At 42.9% G+C, this 14,983-nt stretch overlaps 1 protein-coding gene and 1 long non-coding RNA gene across 4 annotated transcripts in view; one reads left to right on the forward strand and one right to left on the reverse strand.

Moving 5' to 3' along the window:
• Window positions 1-5,624: 5,624 nt before the first annotated feature.
• TMEM150C (transmembrane protein 150C) overlaps window positions 5,625-14,983 on the reverse strand; it is a 69,216-nt gene continuing 59,857 nt past the window's right edge. For all 3 annotated transcript variants that reach the window (XM_078068837.1, XM_078068836.1, XM_078068835.1), the window contains 3 exons: window positions 13,517-13,644; window positions 10,067-10,244; window positions 5,625-7,824 (listed from right to left, as the gene is read on the reverse strand). In XM_078068837.1, coding sequence (XP_077924963.1) covers window positions 7,616-7,824; window positions 10,067-10,244; window positions 13,517-13,644 — 515 coding nt within the window. In that variant the 3' untranslated portion in view covers window positions 5,625-7,615. The remainder of the gene's footprint in view (window positions 7,825-10,066; window positions 10,245-13,516; window positions 13,645-14,983) is intronic.
• On the forward strand, window positions 10,202-10,864 carry LOC118520130 (uncharacterized). The gene is made up of 2 exons (XR_004909553.2): window positions 10,202-10,329; window positions 10,622-10,864. It is a non-coding gene; the product is annotated as an uncharacterized LOC118520130 (long non-coding RNA).

The following is a 14,983-nucleotide window of genomic DNA, read 5'->3' on the forward strand; positions in this document are numbered from 1 at the left end:
GACACACTTCTTCCTCCCTTCCAGTATAGCTGGGCTGTGAAAGGGCTATGCCGAAGCAGCAGTTAGGAGTGTCGAGATTATGGCATTCTTCACCCCTCCCTCCAGACAGCGGCATCTCTTGTTCTGCTAGACGTTGCAAGTGTCCCCATCTTCCCAAAAGCCCAGGCCTGGAAACACAGAGTGTCTGATTTTTCCTTTCCCTTCACCCTCCTGACAGAGGCAACAAGTGATGCCCATTATCTTTTTCCTCATGCCTCCACCAGTTTGTTCCTTCCTTCCCATCCCTAACAGAATTAGAGATATGATCTGGAAGTCCCCTGTAATTTGAGACCACTGTCTCCTACCAGGGCAATGCAAAAGGTGAGTCACCCAGTCTGTCTCTGGGGTACTGTTACTCCCTCACCTGACTTTGTTCCTGTGTTGGGTCCAAGCCCTTTTCCTCCAGCTCCTCTTAACTGTCCCTGGCTACAAAGCTAAATTTGGCTTACAGAAGTCTAGTGGTATTAGATATTATTCTAATATTGACTGTTAAATAAATCCCTTCGTGCTGCTTTCTCTGGAAATACTCATGCAACAGCTTACAGCTTTTTCTTTGTCCTGACCCAAACAGCATTTGTAGGGAGAGTTTTTGATGAGTTAAGTTTAAAAATCTGAATATAGCCTGCAGGGTCAGCTCAGCTTCTTACCATAAAAACATGAAAAAATGCAGTTTTCATGAGGTAAGGACCCAGTTATCCCTACTATTTTATTTTTGAAGCTACACGAGAGGAAGTCTGGTACTGACAGAGTTTGTAGAGGATTATTTCAGGCCCTATTTAGAACGTGGGTCTTTAACATGTACTAGTTACAGCAGACATTATAAGAAATGACCCTTTTTATAATGTAGAACTTCCTCAAGACACAGAAAGCTGTTTGCTATGGGAAGCAGGAGAACGATTGCATCCTCTGAAATCTCACTATATCACCATTGTTTCCTAAATAACTTGAATGTTGAGCAGCTCACATTTTTTTTTTGAGAGAGAGAGAGAGAGACTGTGCGAGCAGGGGGTGGCAGAGGGAGAGGGAGAGAATCCTCAGGCACTACGCCCAGTGCAGAGCCCATGCGGGGCTCCATCTCCCAGCCCTGCGATCATGACCTGATTCGAAATCAAGAGTTAGACGCTTAACCAACTGAGCCACCCAGGTGCCCCAAGCAGCTCATATATAAGAGATTAAGTCTTTAAAAAAGAGAAAAAAAAGGAAAAGCGGGCAGCTACCAGTCCTTTATTGTGAAAGTATTTATGAACCACTGAGCTCTGTGCCGGGCACTGTTTAGTGACCAGGTATGTGAGAGACGTGGGTCCTTGGGCTCCCTAAGCCATGGAAATTGACAGGAGGCCAGAGGGAATTCCAGGCAAGGCTTTTGTGAGGGCTTATGCACAAGGGATACAGCATAATGGGCAAGTGTCCTGCAGGCTGACTCTCAGCCCAAAGGCCAGGGAGAGTTTTCAGGGGGGTTGAGGTGGGAGAGGGGGACATCTAAGCACGTTGGGGCAGGGAGAGACAGGAGGTTGGGGGTGCAGGCACAGTGGACGGAACATGCTTCTGTATGATTCGCCCGTCTCTCTTAGCATGTCACCTCTCCACCCTGGGCATGATTTTTAGTATTTATAATGAGGAAGTAGGTGGAGGAAGTTCAGCACTGGGGTCCATCTTGGCACAGACTGGTTTGGTCCAGTCTTCACCAGTCTTTGTAGTCCCTCCTTTCAGTGAGCATCCTCCCTTCACATTCCTGCAAGATAATACTATTCAAGGGGCAGAGAGTTTTAGCTATGGTAGAAGATGGACTACTCAAAGGGCAGAGCTCTGTGGGACTGCTGGGTTTGGGTGGTTAGGGTTGATGGGAACCGAGTCCAAGCCTTCCTCTGCCTCAGGTACAGAGCAGGCAAAAATCTCTGCCCTAAAAAAAGAAAAAAATCCCTGCCCTCATGGAGCTTGCATTTTTGGGGTAGAGAGAATGAGATAATGAACTAAGTAAAACGTGTAAGACAGTGTTATGCACGTTAGAATTTTAACTAATCACAGGACCATGTTTATAAAATGCTGTTGAGCAAAATAAAGCTGGAAAGAGCAGTCGTGCTGCGTTCCGCTTGAGGGGGTTGAGTTTTAGAGGTCAGGTAGGCCTCGGTAAGAAGGTAACTTTGGAGGAGGTAAAGAAGGTGAGATGTAAATGTCTGGGGGAAGATCGTCCAGGATGGAGGTTTCAGCAAGTGCAGAAGTCCTGAGGTCAGAGCATGCTGGCTACTGGAGGAACCTAAAGAGGCAGAGAGAATGGAATAAAGAGAATGAAAGGTGGAGAGACAGGTCTTCTTGGCCTTTGCAGGGCATTTTAGTGCTTGGGGTTTTTAGCCTAAGTACAAGAGAAGCCATTGGAGGGTTTTAAGTAGGGGAGTGTTGATGATCTCATTTAGCTTTTAACAAGAGCATTTTGCTGTGTTGAGGACAGTCTGAAGGGAGCGAATGATGGAAGTGAGAGACTAGTTTTTGTAGGCTATTACATAAGTCCATGAGAGATGGAAGTTACCTGGACCAAGGGGTAGCAGTGGATGAATTCTAGAATAATTTGAAGATAGGGCAGACTGGATTTGCTGGCAGATGTGGGGTGTGAGAGGAAGAGGAGATACTTTAAGATTACTTTAAGGTTTCAGTCTGAGCAACTGAAAGATGAGTTGTCCTTAACTTAGATGGGAAGACTCTGGGAGGAATGAGTCTAAAGATTAGGACTTACTGTACTTGACATGACAAGTGGAGATGTCACAAGTTAGTTGAATATCCAGGAGAAAAGTCTGAGCCGGTGAATTGGGAGAGGTCTGCATGTGGCAGCATTTAAAAGAAGAAGACTGGATGAAGTCACCAGCAGAGTGGATGTAGATAGGAAAGGAAGAGTTCCAAGGACGGAGGCATGGGACACTCCAATGTGAAGATGTCAGGGAGAAGGCCCAGCAAAGGATGCAGAGGCATGGACAGTGAAGCAGGAAATGAATTAAGAGGGAATGATCTCTGGAAAGTGAAGAAAACGTTTTAAGCAGAGAAGGGAGGGATTGATCAAATTGCGAAGTAGTGCTTATGGGTCTAGATAAGGTTGTAAAAGAACTAACCATCGTATATACTATCACGATGTCTCTGGAGAATGAGTAAAGCAGTTCCACGAAGTGGCAGAAGTAAGAGCTCCAAAGATTAGGCTGGGTTCAAGAGAGAATTAGAGAGGGACTGGAGACAGCAAATAGGGACTTTTAAAAAATCTTTTCAAAGTAATCTCTACATCCACCATGGGGCTTGAACTCATGACCCTGAGATCAAGAGTCGCATGCTCTACTGACTGAGCCAGCTAGGCACCTGGGGACTTTTTTTTCTAAGATAGGAGAAATAAAAGCATATTTTATGCTGATGAAAAGACCTTTGCTTTTCCAGTGAGGGACCTAGCCTTGTCACACATGCTCCCTTCTTTGGACTTCATATTTGGGTATTTGCTGTTTGTTGGAGCCCTCATAATAGGGAATCTGAACTGATAGGAAGCTGAGGATTGTGAAATCCAGCTTCTTTCATATGCAGAATGCTTCTCTTCCCCCAAACTGTTGATCCCCATTGCTCTGGGGAAACAATGTAGATGTGGTCAAGATGTTCCGTGGAATTGCATTTCTCTCATTTATTATTTGCATGGTTCTTCATATTGTGATTTGGTGCTCTATCTCAACTCCATAGATCACACCTTTCCCCAATTTCTTTAGGATGATGGTTCTTCACTGATTCTTCATTACTCCTGCTTCAAAGGAATGACAGTGACCAAAGAAGTCTTAAAAACTTAATGTGAACCCTGTGGCAGTCATAGGCTGTTCACAAAAATGTTCCTCCCATCTGGCCGCATGGCGAGAGCGTGGCTCTCGGATAAGACTGTGCAATGTGTCCTAACCAATGAAATGTAAGCTACATGATGTTTGTCACTTCTAGTAGAATCGTCGAGAACCAGTGCTCTGTCGGCAACGGCGGCGAAGCATATGTGGGGATGAAGCCTCTGTCAGCCAGGGTCCGAGTCATAGCACCGAGCACGGTCCCCTTGCCAACCCTGGATAGACCTCTCGTATGAGAAGTGAACTTAAGTTTTATTCCTTTTATTTTGGGACAGCAAAACCCAACGTACCCCAAATGACGCAATGCCTAAGCAAAAATGAACTAATGTTCCAGTCTCCATTATAACCAGCAGATGACCAAGTCTAGGATATGAAAGTTTCACTTTCCCACACCAGGGGCAAAGAAGACCCAGTAACAGGTGGTCAAACTTCACCCACAGTCAGTTCTCCATTCAATAGAAAACGATGGAACCTTTAAAATGTTAACGTTGTTTTAGAGATATTGCTCTCCTAACTAGGAGGAGAACTTTTCTTCAAGAGACCTAGTTGGACTACCAAAACGAAGTTTAGTTCATTTCAAACTTTGTTCTCTGGGCTGTCTGCATTAGATCCTCCAGGCATGCTCATTCCAAACACAGAGTCCCTGGTTTTGGCCTCTGAGAAGAATCCCGTGGTTCTTAACTCCTAGGAAGTACTATAATCTTGATCTTGATTTATATATGTGGCCTAAAACAAAAATATATTTGGTCTTTGTCCTAGGTTCCTGCCACAGAGCTGCTAAAACTCTTCAAATTTCCCTAGTGGTAGAAGTGACTTGTGTTATTCATAAGCCCGATTTTATGCTAATGAGGTCACTTAGGGAGGGGGCTCCCAGATAGCCTCAGGATTGAGCTGGTCACCAGAAAGACCAAGGGATTAGACCTCTTGACCAACCTCCAGAAGCAGATGTGGGGGAGGGTGCTGGAAATTGAGCTCTGTAAACTCTTGCACAGAGAGATTCAGAGAGCTTCTGGGTTGGTGAGCACATGGAATTGTTGGGAGGATGGCATACCCCTGCATCTCTCCCCTTCCTTGCCCTATCTGACTCTTTCATTTGGTTGTTCTTGAGTTGTATCCTTTATAATAAGCAGGCGCATGGAAGTAGTGTTTTCTGGAGTTCCTGGAGCCATTCTAGCAAATTATCTAACTTAGAAGGGAGTTGTGGGACCCCCCCCTTCCCTACCAATTTAATAACCAAGTTGGAAAGAAGTGTGGGTAACCTGGGACCCAGTACTTGGGACTAGCATCTGAAGTGAGTGAGGGCAGTCTTGTGGGACTGACAGTAACTCTGGGTAGTGTTAGAATTGAACTGAATTGTAGGACATCCAGTTGGTGTCCAGAGAATCAGAGAATTGGCTGTGGGTATTGGAAAACACGCTAGAAATATGCTACCAATATAACACTGAGGTATATTTTCTGGTTTGTTTTTTTTTTTAAGATTTTATTTATTTATTTGAAAGCGAGAGAGCACGAGGGTGGGGAAGGGCAGAAGGGGAGGGAGAAGCAGACTCCCCGCTGAGCAGGGAGCCCGACACGGGACTCGATCCCAGGACCCCGGGATCATAACCTGAGCCAAAGGCTGACGCTTAACTGACTGAGCCACCCGGGCGCCCCACTGAAGTATATTTTCAACAGAATGTCTGATGGACTTTAGTATCAGTATCACAGAAGAAATGTTAGTGTAAGAGACAAATCATAATTCTGCATAAAAGAATTTTATTTAGTGGTCAGATCCCAATGAATAATGCCAGTCATTGCTTGATTTTGCTAAACTGTGCTATTTAGATATACTCTTAAGAAAGTGTACAGTGCATCACCAAAAGCTGTTTAATTTGGATTGTGTAGAGTAAAAGAAAACTTCATAAATCTTTGTTTCCTGATAAAATTTTTAAAATATAAAAATGAAAAAACAAACCCAAAAGCAGTATTCAAAAATAATAAATGTCACCTTGGACTATTTACAGTAAGATGCCTTTTTCCTAGGAGAATGCTCTCTGCTTGATTCTTTTCCTCACATTTCACCTGTCACTCATAGGTATTCTCACCCTGACCTGATCCTTCTCTAGGATTTTTTCCATTCCTGTCTTGCTTGAAACAGTCACCTGTTCTCTCATCTTTGAATCTTTCTCTGATACTCCTTTCTCCTACGCTTAAATTACCAGTAACTCTATTTAACAACATTTGTTGAGCACCTCTACGTGCCAGGCACTGTGCTGGGAGGCAGAGAGAAATACAGAGATGAAAAGTCATGGACCCCTTCCTCAAGAATCTGAGTTTGGGTTGAATTAAAAAACAATGTTTTTCACATTATATTCCATGAGATCCCAGGGTCCTGTGAAGTACATGTGGGGACTTCTTGAAACAAAGTGCACTCATGGAGGGTCTGTCAACGTGGCCCACTCCAGGGCATTTTGAACTCGGAATTCTGCTCTTTATGAAGCACAGCCTCAAAAGCCTAGGCCTATGGTTTGCGTTCTAAACTCTTCGTGGGTGAAACGTGTATGTTGGGCAGTAACGGATCAGCCATGCCAGTTGGTTTGGGGGAAGGGCGATTTGTTTAGTTGGTTTCTACAAATTCCAAGTGTGAAAAAGCCCTTAAATCCCCCCTCCCCCACCAAATACTAAATTTGAGCTATAGATACATATTAAGTAGCTCTCCCTTGATCGGGACTTAAAACAAGATGCTCTAAGACTCCTTTTGTAAATGTCCAGCAGGAGCTCTTCTTATTACCTCCACAAATATTTCTTTGTGCTTTTCTGTGAACATTTTCTTAGCTTTGAACATAAAAGCAGCAAATGAAGCCTGCAGGTCACCTTTTTTTTTTTTTTGCTTTTATCATGGTTGAACCTAAAACAAGCTCAGCTCTTGCATTTGGCCTACATCTTCTTTGTCCATGAGGTCTTGAGAGACCCATGGTGTTACTTAAAGAAAAAAAGAAGGCAAACTATGAAATATAAAACAAAAGCCATACATAGCATACTATGGAAGCAAAAACGAAACCATACCCTCACTGCCCCCATCTTGTTCCATGCCTGGCAGACCACGTCCCTACGAATATTCACATTTGGAAATATTTCTCAGTCACGGTAAAGTCCAAATCGTGGTAGTGGGCTTGTAGCATATTCCTCTCATTGACTCCAAACAGCTGACCACTGAACAGTGACGAAGGGAGTTTTTATGGGGAAGTTCTTGATGATACTCAGTCCATTCAAGAGTATTAGTGCCAGATTCAGAACTTCCTCATGAGCTGGTTCCAAGCCCTTTGGATCTGAAGGCAACTTTGGGAGTTGGCATTATTCCCATGTTACATTTGGCCCGCCCTACTCTGTGGTAGGGTGATCACAATGTCTGAAATACGTGAAAAGAATGAGAAGAGCAGGGAGTACTGGGGGAGAGAGGGAAAAGAGAAGTGATCATGCACAAGCTTCTTGCTCTGTCGTGCATATATTTTCAGTGTAACAGCATGTATTTCGACACATAAGGGCTTGTGCTTTTTCGTTAAAGAAGTAACTTGCCCTGAAAAGCTCATTTGGCAAATGTGGCCATGAACGTGTGTGTGTGTGTGTGTGTGTGTGTGTGTGTGTGTGTGTGTGTAAAATGTGTGATGAGGTTATGGACCAAGTCCTGTGGGTGTTCCTGGCTCCTTCTCCCAGCACACCCACCTCACAGGCAAGGAAAAGCTGATAGGTTACACCTGGTCGGTTTGATATTCAGAAGCTTCGGACAGGCTTTCCGAGAAGCTTAGGAAATTCTCCTGGTACTCGGAGCAAACAATCTCGTAACGGTAATGCCGGAACTCCACAGCAAAGGTGCCAAAATAAGACAGGAAGCACATGACCAGACCCCACTGGACCCTGGCTGCATACATGTGGATGCCTTGGGCCATGAGGATGAAATCTGGGGAGCAGCAGTCAAGGAAAGTACCCCCATCAGCCTCATTAAAACTGGGCTTTTTTCTGGACAGGGACAGGCTACAAGAAAAGGCTCACTCCCCGCCCGCCCCCATCAGCAGAACTTAGCTTGACAGCTTGCTGAACACACGACTTGCGTGAATAATCCGAAGTAACATTACTGAGCTCTTCCTTTGTGCCAGACATCCGTCTAGGTGCTTGCATGGAAAATCTAACTTAATCCTCACAGCAATCCTATTATCATCAGTTCATTTAAAAGTAGGGAAACTGAGTCCAGATGGTCAAGTAACTTGCCTGAGGTCACCGAGGTGTTAACTGGTAGAGCCGGAATTCAAATACAAGGACTCGGACTCCCGGGCCAGGCATGCAGCTGTACCGCCGCCTAATCTGTGAGATTAGCAAGAGGATTAAAATTCCCCCAAAAATTAGTTGGCCAGAAAAAGAACTCTCTCTTTAAAAAATCACTGCAAGTGACTGGATTCATAGTCATCTTTCTATCTGCAGAAACAATTTTGAACATATCAAATCACTAATCACCTACATCGAAGCTTTGTCTCTACGGTGCTAATAATGTGTAAGCGGCCCCTCCTCCTTTTCTGCTAGTTTTCACTATTAAAACAACAAATGAGACTCCTATGCCTGAATCTCTATGGAGTGTACACGCACACACACCAGTATATAGGCGGTAGGAGCTGGGAAGGAGAGCGTTTCAAAGCATGCTTTAGTAAGAAGCCAAGAGGCCAAGGTCTAAATATATTTTTTAAGAAAAATCAGAAATGCTCCCTTGGAATTAGCTCTATCTTCAGAACTTACACTTAAAATCTTGGGAAATTTTCAGAGAGCAAAAGAATACGGTGAAACTACTTCAGCCAGACTCTGCTGTCCTGAGAAGGCCTGGATCTGTTCACCTGGGAACCAAGACAGGGTTCCAAATGTTCAGAAACAACACAGGTCAGGATTGTTTGGTATAAGCTGAAAACGCAAAATAAAGTCTGTACATACTCTTCTGACTGAGGGCTCAAGATAACGGCAAAGCAATATTATTACTTAAGTTAGTGGGGAAGGGATAAATCTTCAAATCTCATACCAGAATTCTGACCTTTCTACTCATAAAATATTTTATCAAGTGGCTAGCCATAAGCACGAGTTTTGGCTTGATTCTCCAGTCCTTAATTGTTCTCTAAGGTGCTGCAGAACTTCAAAAAACCAGTCACATGGTTGGCAGTTAGGAAAGAAGAAATAAAGACCTCAAAGGCTCCAGTAACTACAGGACATCTCCGAACCACAAACGTTTTCATGTTTTAAAGCCACTTTCCTAAGGCGAAAGGGTGTGGTGGGGAAGAGTTCAAACTGTGCCTGAGTTTTAAGTCGAGATCACTGCATACAGAGTGTGATCTTGGGTAAATTATCTCTGTCCTTACTATTCTTGTTAAAGGAGGATTAAAAGAGTTGATCCATTTAAAGTGCTTAGAATAACGCCTAGCACATGGTAAGAGCCTAATAAATGTTGGCGATTACGTGCCCGAAGATGTAATGGGGTTAGCTATGAACCTTATTCCCTTCCTCTCTGGTTTCTGAGGAGAACCCATTGGAGTGAACACTTAAGATCACTCTGCCCCACAGAACGAGTGGCTGATCTGATTGGTCGCACTGGAACTGGCCGGCTTCTATTGGGCCACGCCACCGGTAGGTGGGGTCACCGTGCTCCCTCCCGGGCTAGTCTCCTGGGATGTGTTTGGGGTTAAGCTTTTCCTGGTTTCTCTGCTCGTTACTGAGTGGATAAGCTGAAGTCCAAGGTGTGACACAGGAGGCCTGCCACGTTCTCCTTTGCAAATTAAACGAAATAACAGGGCCGTTAATAAAGTCACAAATTAACTTTTTTTTTAAGATGTAAGGGAAAAACAATCCCCATTTTCGTTATGCATCTTCGTTATGCTTTTCATCAAGGGAAACTTTTACATCATTAATGATAAGGAACACCATTGCTACAGATAGAAACAATTTTGAGAAGGCAGAGCTTGTTTTATTTTTAGTTCTCCATCTCCTCTTTGGCATAAAAAAGAGGCCTGAGAGTTTTTGTTTTTATATCCATTACTGTTGTCTTTTGTCTAAGATTCTGAGATAATCTGACCAATATCCTAACCAATTGGAAATGGCGATTTTCTCATCTACGTGTCTGGGTTTTACTCTCACTGTCAAAGCACCTTCTTTTCACATTCAAAGGATACAGAGGACCACACAGAGAGTGATGGATGCTGAGAGAATAACTCGTGGAATTCCAACTTTCCGTCCTTCATTCTTGATGTTGACTTTGAGCGTCAGTGCAGCCTGGATCCAGCAGGTCAACGTGCCAAATCCAAAGGTCAAGGACGTTCCGACATTGTGGATTTCTTCATCATTCGTGAGCTAAGGGATGAACAGATAATGACAAGGAGGCCCATTTAGAAAAGACATGATGGCCAATGGAACACCTGAGGGAGAAAAAAAATAGGTAAAGTGATGTCTCAATAATGGGATGATAGATTTTGGAAAGAGTGGAGTCCTTCATCTTCACTGGCTCTTTGTGTCTGTTCTCAAATGGTCTGAACTCTGAGGGGGGAGAAAAGGAAATAAATAGTACCCCCAGACCTCAAAATATTTGTTTAGAATAACCCACTCAGGCAGGGGTAATCTATCCTTGAATTTATTTTCCAGAAAAGTGTAGAAAAGCAAAAGAAAAACAGTTACACCAAAAAGAGAAATGTCAGTTTCTACAAACATACACCCCAAACTTTGTTTTCCAGACTAAGAAATGAGACCCGGGATCTGCCTGTGTATTTAGTGATCGAAGAGGATATACTCTAAGCGGGTCAAGATTTTACTGACATAGACAGCTAACAACACTTACTCCTACAAAACTGGACTGTGTAATGTGACCAATTCATTGTTAATGGGATTTTGTTGAATTTTCCTTTTATAATAAGAAAATTGTCACCTAAAAGCTTTTTCCATATTTGTAGATCCATTAAAGGACATTAGTGTTTGAAGATTCCTGGTCAAGGCTTTTATAGAGTTAATAGGTTACAGGAGACCCATTTGGGTTATTTCATTTGAGGGTTAAAGACGTAACTCCAAATCATTGCCTACTGATGTCAAAAATATACTGGTCACTTTTTTTTTAATATAGTGGTCACGGGGCGCCTGGGTGGCTCAGTCGGTTGAATGTCTGCCTTCCGCTCAGGTCATGATCTTAGGATCCTGGGATTGAGCCCCGTGTCAGGCTCCCTGCTCAGCGGGGAGTCTGCTTCTTCCTCTCCCTCTGCCCCCTGCTTGTGCTCGCTCGCTCTCTCTCTCTCTCTAATAAATAATCTTTAAAAAAAATAATATACTGGTCCCTTAAAACATCTTTAGCAATTATATATTTTTTAGTTACACATATAAGAAAATAAAATCTATAGTTGAAGAGACGGCTCTTACAACATAGTAAAATATTTTTTTGAATTGCCATTGTCTTCAGATGTTTTATTGTTTGACATTGCTGTGAGAATAATGGTTGCATCAAATCAATATTGCTTTCCTTTTACAATTTTTTCTATTGTTTTTGGCTGTAGTATTTTTTCCTCTTTGGAAGAAGCCACTTTTTTTCTCTCTTAGCTCAAAAGACATATTTTCAAATCTTTATTTATTTACATATTTTTTTAATGCGGAGGACACGTGTATTTATTTATTTATTTATTCATTTATTTTTGAAGATTTTATTTATTTGTCAGAGAGAGAGAGCGAGAGCACGAGGGGTGGGTGAGGGCAGAGGGAGAAGCAGACTCCCCGCCGAGCAAGGATCCTGATTCAGGACTCCATCCCAGGACCCTGAGATCATGACCTGAGCTGAAGGCAGATGCTTAACCCACTGAGCCACCCAGGCACCCCAAATCTTACTTTAAATAACAATTCCTCAAATACAATTTTACTTCTAGGCAATTGGTTTTCCATGTTATATACACAGTCCATTCATTTATTATTTTAAACTTAATTTAAAAAATAGATTATATAATTACATGGTTCAAACTTTAAAAAATTATAGAGTACAGATGGAAAACTCTGTCTCCCATCCCATACGCTAGCCACTTGGTTTCTTCACAGGCAACTAATTTGTTGTTTCCTTTGTATTCTCTGTAGATATTCCAGAAAGTGTTCTTCGTATGTCGTGTCATCATTCATGGTTTTGAGTATTTGTGGTTCACCAAAACAACCCAATCTCTGGACTTTAGGAAAGACCAAAAGGTCTACCCAGTAACTTCCATCCAGGCCCTGGTTTTTATAGAGTTAATAGGTTAATAGGTTTATAAACAGCCCCTACAGCACAGGCAGGCAGCAGCCACTCAGTAAGTCTGGCTTGATAGGGGATGGGCCCTAGAGTAGTAAAAGAACGAGTGGGACTGCCAATCTGTCAAACGACCCATCGATTCAAAAGTAACTATTCCATTGCTCCTCTGTGCCAGGCGAAGTGCTGGGGAATGAGTTTTCCTGGTGTAATGAATTACCGGGACTGAGGGGTGGAACGAGAGACAGTTTTAGAAAATCCACTACCCTATATTTTTAAATGCCTCTGCCATTTGGATTTCACTCCACAGACGGGGAGAGGTGTCAGGATGGAGGAAGTTTCTCACCAGGATATAAAGCAGAGGTTGGAGGACACTGGGAAGGGAACGAGCCATGGGCAATCAGACAACCACTGTTCCAGTGCGGGGGGGCTCCTCGTCTGTCTTACAAATGGAGTCGTTCGAGTCCAGAGGTGGATGATGGTCTTGGCAAGGGAATTTTTTTTTTTAAGTAGGCTCCATGCCCAGCGTGGAGCCCAGCACGGGGCTTGAATTCATGACCCTGAGATCAACACCTGAGCTGAGATTGAGAGCCAGATGTTCAACCAACTGAGCCACCCCTAGGGAAATGATTCTTAAATGTTGTGATCTCGGGCTTCTAAATGTCTGGGCAGAAGAGTTAGTGTTAGTAGATCTTTATACAAGTCCTAGGTGTTCTAGAGAAATTCTGTGTTTGCAAACTTGAGTCCCACGTGAGCTTGCTCTTATGAAATGCAAGCTTTCATCCAAAAAGGATATTCAGTGTTTAATTTAATTAATTAATTTTTAAAAAGATTTTATTTATTTATTTGACAGAGAGAGACACAGCGAGAGAGGGAACACAGGCAGGGGGAGTGGGAGAGGGAGAAGCAGGCTTCCCGCTGAACAGGGAGCCCGATGCGGGGCTTGATCCCAGGACCCTGGAATCACGACCCGAGCAGAAGGCAGACGCTTAACAACTGAGTCACCCAGGGGCCCCTTCAGTGTTTAATTTTAGAAAGGCCATGATCATATTAGTTTTCTAGAAAGTTACATCAGGAGACAATTTTTATGAGAAAAAGTATAAAGCACTTTGAAATCCTCTGTAGAAGATACACAGCGATTGTAGAGGCTACTTTTCCCCATAGCTGTGCTGTACTTCCAGTGCAGAGTGAGCACCCTCACACATGCAATGCGAACATCAGCAGACGGGCCCGAAGAACAGAAGGACTGACTGCTGGAGGACCTGTGCTTAATAGGAACCACCACTAGCATTATTTAAAAGATTTGTGCAGAATCAGTGGCTATGACCATCCTCTAGGCGAAGGGGGAGAAGGAGGTGAAAAAGGCCAAATGAAGTACCTGAAAATTACCAAGTAAGGTCATTCCAAAGGAGGCCAGACACAGCGCCACCAATCCACTAATATTCAGCCATGGATTTAAAACCTTGGGTTTCAGCTGTATGAAGCGCAGAACAGCTACCACGAGAGCTGGGGATAAAACAAAATGTTAACATTTAAAAATCTAAATCATGCAGCTAGATTCTGAGGCAGAGTTCTAAAGCTCCAATGTGCAAGATTAAACTTTGCGCCATGGTGCATTTTTAAGTCTCTGAAATGGCAGATAATTTCTAAAAGAAATTTTTCACGTGATGCTTATGATTATTTGGATGTTTTATTATGCCTACCCTGGGGGAGGCAGAGAGGAGTTGAAACAGCAGTGCTATATGTTATTTGAGTGGTGCAAGGGTTGTTCACAGAGTTTTCAAAAACAAGGTCATCCCAGGACACACTGGCTTAGGAGAACATCGCAGAGGCCTCACACAACAATTAAGACAGGAATAAAGACAATCCATGGCTCAAGAGTTCACTAATTCACCCCCCCCCTTTAGTTTCACAGTGTTAGAGCAGACACGGCAGGAAGACACAGGGAAGAAGATGGGTCCACCTCCAGACACACCTGCTGGTCCCTGTGCCAGAAATCATTCCTGGGGATAGGAAGAAGACAAGGCAAGTGTACAAATCCCTTGATTATTGGTTTATTCCCACTTCCCTCTAATTCTATCTGGAGGTGTCCACTGTCAAAGGACAAGGATAGTCGATCTAAATTAGAGCAGTTACAGTAATCAAATTATGAAATCTGAATTTTAACATGGATCTGGAGGCTTGGTATGTACTAAAAATCACGCTGATTATATGATGAAAGCTCAATACTTCTATGATGTTACTCACTTTGAAAGCCCACTCCATCTTTTGAAGCAAATTGTTATGGGAGAATCAGAAAGAATGAAGGAATTTACCTAGATTTAAACCTGACTTCTTTTTTTTAAGGTTTTATTTATTTAAGTAATCTCTATACCCCATGTGGGGTTCGAACTCACAACCCTGAGATCAAGAATCACATGCTCTTCCAACTGAGCCAGCCAGGCACACCTCAAACCTGACTTCTAATAGTAACCTTGAGGATGGTCCATACCCAAGCCATGAATATAAGAATCCCCTTTTAGTAATTGCTTAGTGCAGGGGTATTTTCATATTTATATGAAAAGCTGGGAGAGGTTAGTCTACAAATAAGTGAAAAAGAGTGCTTGCAGTTAATATAAGTTATATCTACATATAAGGAAATGCACTTTCTACTTCCTAAGACAATTTATTTTGACATTAAGGTTTAACAGGGAAGACAATTAGAAATTCAAGAATTATCCTATTTATACAGCAATTAAGTAGGTAATTATTTGCTAAAGGTTTTTTGTTTTTTTTTAAGATTTCATTGATTTATCTTGACAGAGAGAGAGAGAGAGACAGTGAGAAAGGGAACACAAGCAGGGGG

Source organism: Halichoerus grypus, chromosome 3 (assembly GCF_964656455.1).
Source record: "Halichoerus grypus chromosome 3, mHalGry1.hap1.1, whole genome shotgun sequence".
Lineage (NCBI taxonomy): Eukaryota > Metazoa > Chordata > Mammalia > Carnivora > Phocidae > Halichoerus > Halichoerus grypus.